Below are 14,363 nucleotides of genomic sequence, written 5' to 3'. Positions count from 1 at the left end.
GTTATATAAGCCTTCTTCAGAAGGGAGCAAAACATGAAACACTTAAAATACACTTCAAAACACACACTGTTTCTCTAAATCAGATGATACCCATTGGGGATGGCACAGAGACACTTCATACACCCTCAGGTGACTTAAATAGCTAGTACACTGTGGACATGTATTTATCACTGGTACATTTGGGGCACTACAGAGTTTGGTGCAAAAGATTAGATATGGGAATAAAATAAGTTAACAATTCATTTATAAACTGGTAAGGACTTTTAAACACTAAAATGCAAAGTACATTAACCCTTTCCTTGGAACGGCAAAGGCACAAAGTCAGATGCAGGTAGGTAAAAGTCTTGCACAAAGTTTTAGAAAATGTTTGTCCTCCAAGGACAGCCAGCCAGCCAATCATCTACAAGTGCATTCTGGTCACCTAGGAGATTAAGCACAGTGAGTTTCGGGCACCTCCCTCACTTCCTGCCCCTGACAGACACCCTGGAGCCAGACGCGGGCTTCATCAGGGAAACCCGCCAAAAGACAAAACAAAGGGACCAAACCTGGTTTGGCATGCAGAGTAAATCTCAAGAAGGACCTTTACAACAAGAAATGGCAAAAAAAGATGACCAGGGCCATTCTGACAAAATGGGCACCCATGGGTGCTTTACGAAGGCTTCAGTTGCCGCCCACGGTAAAAACATGCATTGGTAGTAAAAAGTAAGAGGATACGAAGTAGGAACTGGGTTCCTTCCACTCTGACATCTTTGTCTCTACCTGCGGTGTCCCCCAGGGATGTAACCTCTCCCCCTGGCTGTTCAACCAGTATCTGGCACTTCTTGCTCACCGCATCACTGCTCTCTGTCCCAACTTTCAGTGCTACGCGGATGATACCCAACTCATTTTCAGGCTACCCTCGGCCTCCTCTTCCCCTTCCCTCATCTCTGACTGTCTCTCTGCTATCCAGGAATGGTGTGCCGCCAACGACCTCTGCCTTAATGCCAGTAAGACTGAGATTCTACTTATCGGCACACCCACTCCCTCCTTCCCTGCAGCTCTCTTGGCCCTCTTCCTGCGCCTACCTGCAAGGCAAAAAACCTTGGGGTCATCTTCGACTCCACACTCTTTCTCTCTTCACATATCTGACGCCTCTAAGAAGTCACACTACAAGCTACACCTCCTCAGAGGTATCCTTCCTTTTGTCTCCTTCCCCCAGAAGCTCACTGTCTCCAGAGCCCTGGTTCTCTCGAAGCTGGACTACTGTAACAGCCTCTATCTAAATCTTCCTGCCTCTACTCTCTGCCCTTTGCAACTCATCCAGAACAGGACTGCGAGACTTGTCCTTGGCCTCAAGCCCAGGGACCGTATCTCTCCAGGACTGAAATCACTACACTGGCTCCCAGTGGCTGCGAGGATTAAGTTCAAAACCCTCTGCATTGTCCACAAGGCCTTCTGGGGCCTTGGGCCAAAATACCTTCAACTCTCTCTTCTGAAATATCTTCCTTCTCGAGCTCTTCGCTCATCCACCTCCAACTACCTCGGGGTCAGCCGCTTCTCCAAGCAACGAGCTGGGGGTAGATCTCTCTCCGCAGCAGGGGCCTCCCTCTGGAACAGCCTTCCTGCCTCCCTGAAACTTGAGGAGAACCATCTCCGGTTCCAGAAGCACCTCAAAACCTTCCTCTTTGCCTCCGCTTTCTCTCCCTCTCTCCCCTGCTAAAATCACTGAACCTGAACTGAATCTGCTACTGGGCCACTCACCGATCTCGGTCCTTGGCCCAGCCACTCTTCCCTGCACTGCCTACCTGCACTACAGGACTGTCTCTGTATCCTACAGCCCCTTCTCCCGGCACTTACCTTGCACTTGCCACCAGCTGGCCCTATTATTTATCTTGTATTCTACTAACCATGTACTGCACTTTCCTTGTACTTGCCACCAGCAGGCCCTATTATTTATCTTGTATTCTACTTACCATGTATAGCACTTTTCCCCCTCTCCCCTTGCACTTTTCCCAGTCCCATCTACCCTTGCACTTGCGCGATCTGAATGACACCTGGCCTAGTAGGATCGTTGTCTGTCTCCCCTTTCCCCCCCCGCCTTGTCGCGCCTTGAAACACTTGTGTATAGGCGCGTTACAAATGCCATATCATAAGTAACCACTCCAGTACCCTATTGCAAGATAGTGTGTGCTGGGTCTAGAAAGTTACAAATGTAAGTAGTCAATTTCACTTCACTGCTCTTGGAAACAGTAGTTTATCCAATAGAAGGTATTTAAACCTTTTGGGAAATCTGGAAGACTTCCCTGTGTCACTGCACTGAAGCTGCTGTGTGACACATTGTAAAAAGATTATGCCTATGGAGTTTCAGACTCCAAAGTCACAAGAAAACCGTGATCAGATTAAAGAAAAATACATGTTTGGGGAAAAAGGTCTCGCTCTTTCCAGGTTAGAAATGAAAAAAGTCCTAGAGTCCAGCAAAAAGTGCTGGGGGTCTCTAAGGGAATTGGCATTGAGAATTCTCCCTAACACTCTTACTCTTCCCCCCCCCCCACACAGACCAAGGGACAAGAGGATTTAATCCACTCCTGGATGAATCTCCTTACTCCAGTCGGTCATACTTTCTGGAAAGACCATCAGCATTTTGGTGATTACACCCTGACCCGTTTTCTATGGTGAAATCAAACCCCTGAAGGCTGATTGACCATCTTAACAATTTGAGGATTCTCCGCCTTCATCTGCATTAACCATCTCAACGGTTTGTGGTCTGTTTGAATTACAAAAGTAGATCCATAGAAGTATGGTCTAAACTTCTTCAAAGACCACACAGTGGCAAAACATTCATGCTCAGTTGTTACCCACCTTGTCTCACAGTCCTTCAGTTTCCTACTGATAGAGCAGGTATGGCGTTCCCTGCCTTTCTCATCCAGCTGACTCAGAACTGCACCTATTCCTGTAATTGAAGCATCTGTTTGTATAATAAAACATTGGTTGTAGTCAGGAGCTCTCAAGACTGGATTTTGACAAAGGGCTTTCTTAAGTCCTTTAAAAGCCTTGGTGCATGCCTCATTCCACCTGACCTTCTTGGGATATTTTGTTGAGGAGAACATTCAAGGGAGAAGCTCTGGTCCCATAGTTCTCTATGAAGTTCCTATAGTAACCTGTGAGACCTAAAACGGCTGTACCCTGGGTTTGAGTTGTAAGTGTGGCCCAGTCTTATACAGTTTGTACTTTGCTAGGCAATGGCATTATTTCACCTCCTCCTACCTCATGTCCACGGTTGACCACTTTACTCTCACCAATTTGACATTTGCTTGCCTTTATGGTCAGATGGGCCTGCTCAAGAGCCTGCAAAACATATCCAAGGTGGTCAAGAGGTTCTTCCCAAGTGGGACTGAACACTTCAATGTCATCCAAGTATGTCATGCAGAAGTCCTCCATCCCATTCAGAACATGATTTACCATCCTTATGAAATGTAGCTGGTGCATTTGTTTGTCCCAAAGGCATAAGTTGGAGGCCTCCTCAGGTGGAAAATGCTGTTTTCTGCTCATCTGTCCTAGGTAAAGGATGGGTGTCAGTCGTGGTGACTGCATTAAGAGCTCTATAGTCCACACAGAATCTCAACTCCTTGGATCCTGCCTTTAGTACTAGTACAACAGGACTAGCCCATGGACTTATAGATGGCTCTATGACCCCGAGATCAAGCATCTTCTTGACCTCCTCCTTTATGTGGGATCTTACATGATCTGACATCCTGTAACCTCTGTTTTTGACAGGTAAACAGTACCAGTGAGTATATCATGCTGGCCCAAGGGGTCAAGCCTGGTGTCAGTGAAAACAAACTGGTTTAACAGAACTTTGCACTCCTGTCGGTTCAGAGCCAGATCAGAAGAGAGATTAACTCCTATTTTTCCATCTAAAGGCTGCCCCCTGAGAAGGTCGGTTAGAGGTTCACTCTCCTCCTCCTCTTAATCAGATGCTTAGAGCAAAGCTCCTCTTTCTGGTCTGGATACATATGCCTTTAGGCGGTTAGTGTGAAAGACCCGGGGGGCCCTTGGGATTGCCCAAGTCCACCATGTAAATGACCTCTCGAGGTTTGTCCACAACCTTGAAGGGTCCCGTCCATTTGTCCTGTAAGGCCATCTGCCTTGTAGGTACTAGAACTAGGTGAGTAAACTCTACCATGTTGCCCTTCTGGTCATGCCAATGTTTAACCAGAGCCTGACCTGCTTTCAAGTTTCAGAAGCTTCTGTCATCATGTGTGTCATTCTCCTCCGGAGACCTAACACATAGTCTCACTGGCTTGTGGGAAGGAGCACTCTTCAACCCTTCTTTGATTAGGAGCAATGAACCTCTAAATGGATGACCATTGAGTAGTTCAAAAGGGCTGAAACCAATCCCTTCTTGAGGGACTTCTCTATAAGCAGAGAGAAGGCATGGCAGTAGAAGGTCCCACTTTCTTCTAATGGATTCTTCTAGAGCACCTACAATGCTCTTCATAGTTCTATTAAACCTTTCCACCAACCCATTGGTTTGAGGATGGTAGGCTGTTGAGAACATGTAGGTCACTCCAGTTTTTCCACATGTCTTGCATGTAGTGGGACATAAAATTGGTCCCCCTGTCTTAGATAACCTCCTTAGGAAAACCTACCCTGGTGAAAATACCAAGGAGGGCCTTGGCTACTGCCTGAGCAGTAACAGTCCTCATAGGTATGGCTTCAGGATACCTGGTAGCATGGTTTACCACAACTAATATAAATCTGTTGCCTGTATATGTGAGGGTCTAGGGGACCGGGGACCAACAGTGTCAATCCTTACCCTCTCAAAAGGAACTCCCACAACTGGGAGGGGCACAAAAGGTGCCACATTTTTGGCTCGACTCTTGCCAGAAGTCTGACAAGTGTGACAGCTTCTACAGAATGTATCTACATCAGACCCCATCTTGGGCCAGTAGAAATTTAGAGAAATCATTTCCTTGGTTGTCTTAAAACTTAAGTGACCAGCCAAAGGAATCTCATGGGCTGTAGAAACTGGGCTCTCAGCTCCTGCGGCAGTACACGACTTCTGTACTCCCTTGGGGTAAACTCAATAGGTTCACTGGTAAGAAGGCCATCCTCCCAGTACAGCCTGTGCTTCCCTGGCTCTTGCCCATCCATCTGGGAAGCTGCCTGTTGGCGAAGTCCTTCAAGAGTAGGACACTCTTTGACCTTTGCTAGAGGGTCCACCTTCTGTAAGCAAAGTCTGCAGCTCAGGATGGTCTTTAGGATCCAGATCTCCAACATAGGGAAGGTCTTCTTCCAGCTCTGTTTCGCCAGTAGCTGGTTCACCATTCTCTGATTGGTCCTCACACTCAGCCTTAGCTGGTGGAGGAGTCACATGTGTGACTGTGGACTGTCCTCTTGGGATTTCCTTGTCCTTAAAACAGGTGTGGCACCTTTCTTCTTTCCTGACACCTTGGGTTTCCCCTTTGTCTCTATCCTTGTTGTAGTAGTAGAAGGGTGTCCTTCCTGTGGACTGGAAGTTATAGGAGTTTCTGTAACTTCTCACTGAGTCATCCAATGTTTCCTCTATGGCCAATCTAGCCTGCTCCTGCTTCTTTTTTACTGAGAGGCCTGTGGGTGCCTGATGCAACTCCGAGTCGTTAAGTCATTCTCCAACAGGACTCTCCCAGGCACCACATTTCTGTACACTGACTGGTATTCTCAGTCATATTGTTGCATCGGATGAGAGCTGGTTGTATTGGAACCATCTGGATTGGGCCTCCAGCAAGTTTAGTAGGACCCTTTGGGTACCTTAGCAACATCCTCAGGTTTGAAAAAGCATTAATCTACAAATGTAATGCTGGCCCCAGTGTCTCTAATGGCAGGGGCCTCATGTCCATTCACAAGTACACTGTCCTTGTAATATTCTTTTGTATTGTCTGGAATAGTTATACACATCTACTGTAAAAGCAAGAGGACATATCGAGGCCGGGTACCACAAAAGGAAATACACCAAACACAGGTTTATAAAGATTCACAGATCTTTATTCTACTGCGCAGTTTACAAAGAAACAAATCGGATAGCTATCTGGCCCTCAGTACATCAGTGACTACCAGCCCTTCGGTGTGAGGAGTGAGAGGTACTGGATATCTGGACATTCGAGTATTTATACAATTTAATAATAATGTCCAGCCCCTCTGCAAGTTAATAATCCATGGTCTAGAGTCTGTGCCGAGTTCACTTATGGCTCATACAATATGCACATGGATTACATTTTGTTTACATTCAAACAAGTCACAATGGCAAAAGTGTACTCCAGGATTTAGCAGTAAGCCTTAGCACATATCCCTTCACAATGCAGTTCAGCCAGTGTCCACGCTCGACATTTAGACAGTATTGTCTTCGATGTTCGTGGATGAGGCTTATTGGTACAGACAATCGTAAGACCACAAGTCATGTGTGGGACAAGGTCTCATTACCCAGTCTAAACATTCGGCCCAAGGACAGTCTAACCATTAACTTGGGACAAAGGTCGGGAAGGCTCGGTTACAAGTTGGAAACACAGTCCTGAACAGGAATCAAAATGGCAGATGATCCTACAATGGCGACAAAGTCGATCTAAAATCGGAACTATGAAACGCGGTTTTCTTCGCAGAGCGACTGGGCTAAGGCCAATTTACACCAGAAAGGAGGCACTATATGATTTCCCGTTTAACACTACATTCTGCTGTTCCCACAGACCCAGGGATACTAAAGAAACACTGGCTCAGACTCCAATGGGGGTCTTCAGCCAACAGTTGAAAGTTTCCACTTGCCATATGACCTTCGCCCTCCCTCAGGGATGAAGGCTAAGCAGGCAGTGTGGACCCCTGCAGGTTTACCCTTGCATGTGGGATCCCCTTTCACATGGTCAGTTGACCCACAAGCATAACATTTACCAAATGTTTTCTGCAATATGGGCTTCTGCTGACCTCCCTCTGGTTTAGCACCAGGGGTTTCACTAGACCGACCTGGTTTCCCAAAGTGATTACCCTTTTTCTGTTTGTGGCCCTCTTTTTGAATGAGTGGATTTTGAATGTTCTTTGTCTTTCTTGTGCTGCTTCCCCTCATTCTTTTTGTGAGTGGCCCCCAAAATCCTTGAGTGATCCTTTTGGCAACCCACAAGTCAGCAGCCTTTGCCAACTTCTTGGGATCAATCTCTTTTGAGTCAGCCAAGTGCTGTCGGAGAGCAGGCATCAAAAATAGATTGTAACAAAAACAGAATTCTCATTCCTTCAAAGAAGTTCACTCTGTACCCCTTAACCCAACCATCAAAGTTTTTCAAACATCCACGCACCCTGGTAGCCCACGGGGTACCATCAGTCTTTTTGAGGGTCCTAAACTTCTTAAGGTACTGGGAAGGAGTTTTCCCAAATCTGGCTATTAAGGCCAGCTTCGCATTCTCATACTTGTCTTTCAAGTTCACCCACCTCCATTACAGCATCAGTTGCACCCTGGGGAAGCCTAGACAAAAGCCAAGGAATCGGTTCATTCCCTGTGAGACCCTGAATCCCATGATTGTATTCCAAAGCACTCGACCATTCCAAAATATCAAGTTGCACATCATACATACTGACAGCTTCTTTGGGCAGGCAAAGCCTCTTGGAACTGGAAGACCCAGAGGACTCTGGGGTGGAAAAATATTCAAGAGACAATCTTTTCATTTCAAAAGAAAGTTGCAATTCCAATTCCCTGAGCTTGATGGCCTGATGTTTGGCTTCAGCCTGAGCTTTTAATCTCTTAAATTCCAATTAAAGTCTCATTTCTCAAGAGACACATATTCTGGACTCAGTGATGGACCTTGTGGGGTCCCAGTGGACATAGGTTGAGGCAAAAGGGCCCGCTGAGGCAAAGAGGGGCTGTTATCCTGGGACTCCTCTGGCTCTTCTATAGAGTTGGACTCTGAATTATCATCCTCCATTATTAATTTCCACATGTTCTGGTTTCGTAGGGGTTTCAGGCCTACTATCCAACCTTTGGTGATCTAACAACCTTGTAATTCATTTTTCTTTCCTTTAACAGGTAGATTTCTGATCTTACACATTTCTTTCAGTTGTTCTACTGTTAGAATGAGCAGAGCTTCCTGCTTTAAGTTATCCACATTTGGCATGTTACAATTGCTATTCTAGTGGAGCTTAGCCTTGTGAAGGTTTTTAGTTGTACAAAAGCAAAGCAAAGCAAATACTCAATGTAACAACTCCACAATAGATCCTGACCGCCTGCCACCAGTGTTGGGCAAGACCTCCCTGTGGGAGACTGCACCAGCCATGTCCTCTTGGCAATAGTTAACCCAACCTTTGGTATAAGCATGTACTACTCAAGTTGGTAGAGTGGCTGAGCAGCCAGGCTTATCTTAAGAGGGGTCAATGTGATCTGTAAGGTTGTAACAGAGTTTCGCAGTGACTGTTATTTAATAAACACTTACTCTCAAGGTTTCTTGATTAAACAATGATTTATTAATTTAACAGTCAGTTATATAAGCCTTCTGCAGAAGGGAACAAAAACATATAATACTTAAATATACTTCAAAACGCACTTAGTTTCTCTAGATCACATGATACCCATTGGGGATGGCACACATACACTTCCTACACCCTCATGTGAATTAAATAGCTAGGACAATGTGTACATTGATTTATCACTGGTACATTTAGAGCAATACTGAGTTTGGTGCAAAAGATTAGATAGGGGAATAAAACAAAGGTTAACAAGTCATTCATAAACTGGTAAGTACTTTTTAAAACCCTGGGGGGAAAGGCAAAGGCACAAGGTCAGAGGTGAGAAGAGTCTTTTGGGGAGCCAGGACAGCCAATGTTAGTTGAGCAAAGTCTAGGGAAGCTGGAGATCTTCTTAGAGGTGAGAAAGTCTTGCACAGTGTTTTAGAAAAGGTTTGTAGAATTAAAATCACTGAAGGGCCAATAAGCTGATTAGGCTTGAGGGGCAAAGCTGCAAGCAACTCGGCAAAAGGACAACCAAGGCAATTCTCAACTGGGAGCTAGCACGGCTAGCCAACAAGAAGTAAGTAACCCCTTAGTTTACAGTACCTTTTGTTTAGAAGAAATGGTTCCAGCTGGCTTCTGTTCCTGTGTAGGTCTGTGTTAGGCAAGATTGTATGCAGTACCCTTTGGGTGCACTACAACAGCCTAGACCACCTGGCAATAGAAACCCAACCTTTGGTATAAGTCTGTACTACACAGGTTGGTAGTGTGTTGAGCAGCCAGGCCTATCTCAAGAGAGGTCAATGTGAGTTGTAGGAGAGTTAGAGATTCAGTGACAAGTATTCAAATAAACACTTACATACAAGAATTTTTGAATAAATAAATAATTTATTTATAAGTCAGTTAGAATAAGCCTTCAGAAGGGAGCAATATAAAAGCAACACACAAATACATTGCAAAACTATACACTCTTAGTTTCTAAATCAGTAAAGACCCTTTTGGTATGGCCCACAGTCACAACCTACACCCTCAGGTGACTTCAATAATTAGGGTGCTGGGGACATTAATATCTTACTGTTGCGTTTAGAATACTCTTAGAACTTGGTCAAAGGAAAAGGTTATTGGAACAACCAAGAGACCATAAATATTCTTAAGCAGGCAAATACTTTTGGATCCCCTAAGCAGAGTCATTCAGTATAATAGGTTAAGCCAAAGTCAATGGGCAAAAGTCTAATATGGGCTGAAGCACTTCTGGTAGGTAAGTAAGAAAAGTCTTTGCACAATGTTTCAGAAGTCTTTGAAGAAAAGAATCAATGTAGGGCCTCAAGCTGTTCAGGCGTGTGAGTAGTAGAAGATGCAAGCAACTCTACAGTAAGAGGTAAGTTCTTTACAGTACCTTTGGATTGAAGAAAAAGCGCAGCCTACGACTTCTGTTCCTGTGCAGCTCTGCAGATCTACCTGTTTCTGGTTTTCAGTCGTGGGGACAAGAGGGAGGACTTCTGGGTACTCCTGCTCTGCAATGGGACGGTCACCGCTCAAAACCGTCAATCTTCAAACAAGTGGCACTACAGTGTTTCAGCTACTCGCGACTACCGCAAATAGCAACACGCAGTTTCTGGCTGTCAAGATGGACTTTCCTTGCTTCTGGGGTCCTGCACTCTGTTGAGGGGACTCAGGCTCGGTCAGTCCTGCTTCCTGGGAATCCGGAGTGTTCCTCCCCCTGGCTATTTGTTTCCAGCAGCAACTCTGTGGAAATGCAACCAGCTCCGAGAATGTCCAGGTGGCTTACTTTGGAGTGGATTGGTCCCACCAACTCAAAGGGAGAAGTCGTCCCTGCAGGGGCTTCTCTGTCGATATGATTTTGGAGTTTCAGCACAGCAGCAGGGCTTCACTGGGCAAACCAACGGTCCAGGAGTTGCAGCAGGCTTCCTCTTCAAGTTCTTCTACGGTTCCTTCGTCCAGTGGTCGACTCTGCCTTCCAAGCCAAAAGACTCGCCTTTTATTCAGTTCTCTCCCAATCATTCCAGCCTAGCTGTCAGTCACCCAGCAGGGTGGCTGTCCTTGTCGGACAGTCAGCCGGCCAATCACTAGAGTGCATTTGGGTCTCCTAGGAGAACTAAGCACAGGGAGTTTCGAGCACCACCCTCACTTCCTGCCCCCACCAGACACCCTGGAGCCAGAGGTGGGCTTCACTCGTGAATCCTGCCAAAGTCAAAGCAAACAGAGGGACCAAACCTGGTTTGGTGCGCAGATTAAATCTCAAGAAGGAACTTTCCACAAAGAAAAGGCGAAAAAAGAAGACTGGGCCATTTTGACCAAAATGGCACACTTGGGTGCTTTACTGCAGCTGCGAACGCAGCCCGCGGTAAATGCACACCACGGTAGTTGAAAGTAAACCACTGCCACCAGCCATTCATCGAGGAAAGGGTAACATAAAATGTTTACATGTGAAGCTAGACAAAGGGGATAGAGAGTAATTCCTCCAGCACCCTATTGTAAAATAGTGTGTGCTGGGTCTAGAAAGTTACAAATGTAAGTAAAGCCAATTTCACTTTGGTGCTCTGGGAAACGGTAGTTTATCCCAGAGAAGGTATTTAAACCTTGGGGAAATCTGAAAGACTTCCCTGTGCCACTGCACGGAAGGTGCTGTGTGACACAATGTAAAAGATGATGCCTGTGGAGTGTGTCAGACTCCAAAGTCACAAGAAAGCACATCAGACTAAAGAAAAATACACGAGAGAGTGGGGAAAAAGGTCTCACTTTCTCCAGGTTAGAAATTAAAGTCCTAAAGTCCAGCAAGTTTCTACAGTAGAAGGGAATTAGTACATTTCTGAGATTCTCCCTAACACCCCTTTACCCTTTAGCGAGTCCTTCAACATGGTCTCCGATGTTTTTTAAGCCTTCTTGTGTCTGCCTTAGTTTAGAAGAAAATGTTCTGGAACTTTTGATTCTGCTGCTTTCAAAGACTTTGAGCCCTCTCAGCACTGCCTTTAGTTAAGGTTGCTTTTGGACTTAAAAGACTTGCTATGCCAGGAAACTGGCTCTAGAACCTGAAGGTCTACTAGGATAACACTAACCAACTGTTCTTCTTCCCAAAAATCACTAATGCAGACTAATTACTGTATTACTTTGAGGGTTCGCGTTATTACCCGGCGACTGGTAGAGCTGTTTAACTCCTGTAACAATTGTGCACATTCAGCAACTACCTACTAAGAAGTGGCCTTTGGAAAGTATTTAAGAGTATACTTATGTGTGTTGGTTTATTGTGCTGTGTATTTAACAGTGACTGTTGTGTAAATATAATCTATATTTTAATATACTTTTAAGAGTAAGTGTGTACTTTACTTACTGGGTTCAGTGTACTTACCTACAGCTCACATCTTCCTCTTAAGATAAGCCTCACTGCTCTGCCACTCTACCAAAGTTCCAGCAGTAGTACAGACTAATACTAAGAGTTGGGGGATCTACAAACCACTGGGATAGCTTACTAAAGTCTTACCTCAAGTAGAAACTCACCTTACAAGAGCTTTGGCGAATCAATATGGAGAACAAAGTCTGTCTAGCATGAAGTAACAAAGTTTTAATTTGGGTGTTTACTAGACCTTTGTGGAGTTCTTTAAATGAGGTGATTTCTTACGTGATGTGGCATATAGTGATTGGTGATTTTACAGGTTACTAATGAATGATTCTTCTAATTTGGTAGGATTATATCCATCGTGTGGGGAGAACAGCAAGAGCTGGCCGATCTGGGAGATCCATCACCTTTGTCACACAGTAAGTGCTCACAACCTGTTTTACCACCACCACCACCACCACCACCGTATCCACCCTACTGTCCTGGGCAAGGCAAGGCATCCGATATGATGTAGCACCTATGGGTTGTTAAATTTCCTAGATAGTCAAGAAACCTGTTTCAGAGCGGTGGCTTTTTCTGACATATTCTGCTATCCTTATGAGACATGTACTTGCCTCTCCTTTCTTATCCAGAACCTGTATCTTCCACTTATTCATCCTCAGGCTTTTCTTCCCATACCTCACCTATCCTCACTGTTTCTCTGCCATCATCTGCATCATACTCTCCCGCTTAGACTATGCAACCTGCCTTTATCTAGGCACCCCAGCGTTTCAGCTAAGACAACTGCAAAGAATCAAAAACTCTGCGGCCGCCTGCTCTTTAGTCTCCCTCCCAGAGACCACGTCAGCGCTGCACACAGTCCTCCATTAGCTGCCTATTGGTCAACACACTACCTTTTTAAAGCCATGTGCGTCACTCACTGTGCCATCCACAACACCAACCCGGAATTGCTGCAAGACAAACTCACTTGCCACCACCCCTACAGGACATTCAGATTGGGCACAGCACCTCTCCTAGTAGTCCCACATTACAACTGCACCAGACTTGGCAGTTCCTCCCTCTCCGTCCAAGCGCAGATCTTGAACTTTCTGCCCTTGCACATCTGCCACACTGAAAATTATTTGGCATTCAGAAAGGCGCTCAAAACCTGGCTCTTCCCTGCCCCCTCTTGAAACCTTCTAGCGCTCTATAATGTTGATACACGCACAGAAACACTGGCCCAAACCCACAACATACTGTTAGGTAAGATTGATAGCAATGATAAATCTTCCTGAACTGTGTCAATCCCAGAACATTTTGCTTTTACTGGTGGACAGTGGCGGCCACTTACATAGGGCGGGACGGCGCCAACCCGCTCCACCCCCCCCCCCCCCCAAACCCTGCAGGGGAGCACGTAGTGTGCAGAGAACAGATGTTCAAATCACATTCTGTTTTCTAGTTCTAATCTGCATTCTTTTTGAGCAGCGCTGCGCGACGTGAATTGAAAACAATAAATAAACAATATGATGCTCCCAGGCTCTCTGCCGTCTTCACGGCTGGCTGGGCCTGCTGCAGAGGGGTGCGTCCCATTTTAAGCATATTCTTCCACTGTAGTGCTTGGAGCTCGCAGCTCCACGCGTTCTACGTAACACCCTGGCAATGTAGATGCTGGCGGGGCGCTATAGAGCTGATCCGCCAGTATTATTCTGTCCGCAAACAGCGCATCTGTCAGGACCTCCTTGGCAATCGACACAGCAACAATACTGGAATGCCATTGGCTGCTTGTCAGCCAATGACATTCATGATGACTGTGTGGCTGAGCGCACGCATGTGGTGACGCCATCCGGTGACACTTGTGAAACCCGGTGACTGCATTTGGACGGTAAATTGCACATTTTGGAAGCCATTTTTCAAATATGTTCACAGGGGGAGACCCCCGCAGTCCCCATGATGTGGGTTGGGCTCGCTCGCACGCTCACAAATTCGCCAGGAGAAATGTATGCCCCACCACCTTTCAAAGTCACCAGCCGCCACTACAGGTGGATTATTTTTCCTTATACCTCTGTGAGTGGGAACCTTTTTAAGACTCTCCATAGTGTTTTTTTAAAAGTTATACTCTGTCAACATTTTGGCAATAAGTGCCTATTGTTGCTGTGTGGCCATAGGGGCTCCCCTTTTAAGTTTCTCTAGCTAACCCTGTGAGAAGTACAGTTCCCAAGGGTAGAAAGGATCTTTGGATCCCGTTTACATTTTCTTTGAGACCCCCCTATCCCCCACCATATGTGGAGTGCTGGGGAGATACTAAGTATCCCCTTTTTAATTTTAAATGTAACATCAATGTTGCAAGGACAAACTTAACTTTAATGGCTTGTGGCAGTGAACCTTTTTATTAATCGGTGCACCTTTACCGCAGGCTGTTTGCACCAAAATGGCTCCATGTAACCTTTTTCGCCATTTTAGCGTTTCTTGTCCTTTCTTGTTCCTGCCCCTGACATCCAGGGCGGGAAATTCCTTTCTGAGATTTTTATCTTTGGCGGGAGTCCTGTGGACTCCCCGCCCAGGTTCCAGAGCATCTCTGAAGGCAGGAAGCGAG

The 14,363-nt window shown here is 45.8% G+C and overlaps 1 protein-coding gene across 1 annotated transcript in view; it reads left to right on the top strand.

The window, feature by feature from the left end:
* Positions 1-14,363, top strand: part of DDX47 (DEAD-box helicase 47) — a 413,891-nt gene that overhangs the window by 328,191 nt on the left and 71,337 nt on the right. The window contains exon 10 of the mRNA XM_069654450.1: positions 12,140-12,210. Coding sequence (XP_069510551.1) covers positions 12,140-12,210 — 71 coding nt within the window. The remainder of the gene's footprint in view (positions 1-12,139; positions 12,211-14,363) is intronic.

The sequence above is a fragment of the Ambystoma mexicanum genome, chromosome 3q (genome assembly GCF_040938575.1).
Source record: "Ambystoma mexicanum isolate Mex_15411 chromosome 3q, UKY_AmexF1_1, whole genome shotgun sequence".
Classification (NCBI taxonomy): Eukaryota; Metazoa; Chordata; class Amphibia; order Caudata; family Ambystomatidae; genus Ambystoma; species Ambystoma mexicanum.
The sequence above is the reverse complement of the archived record's forward strand: the minus strand, read 5'-3'. Positions and strand labels throughout refer to the sequence as shown.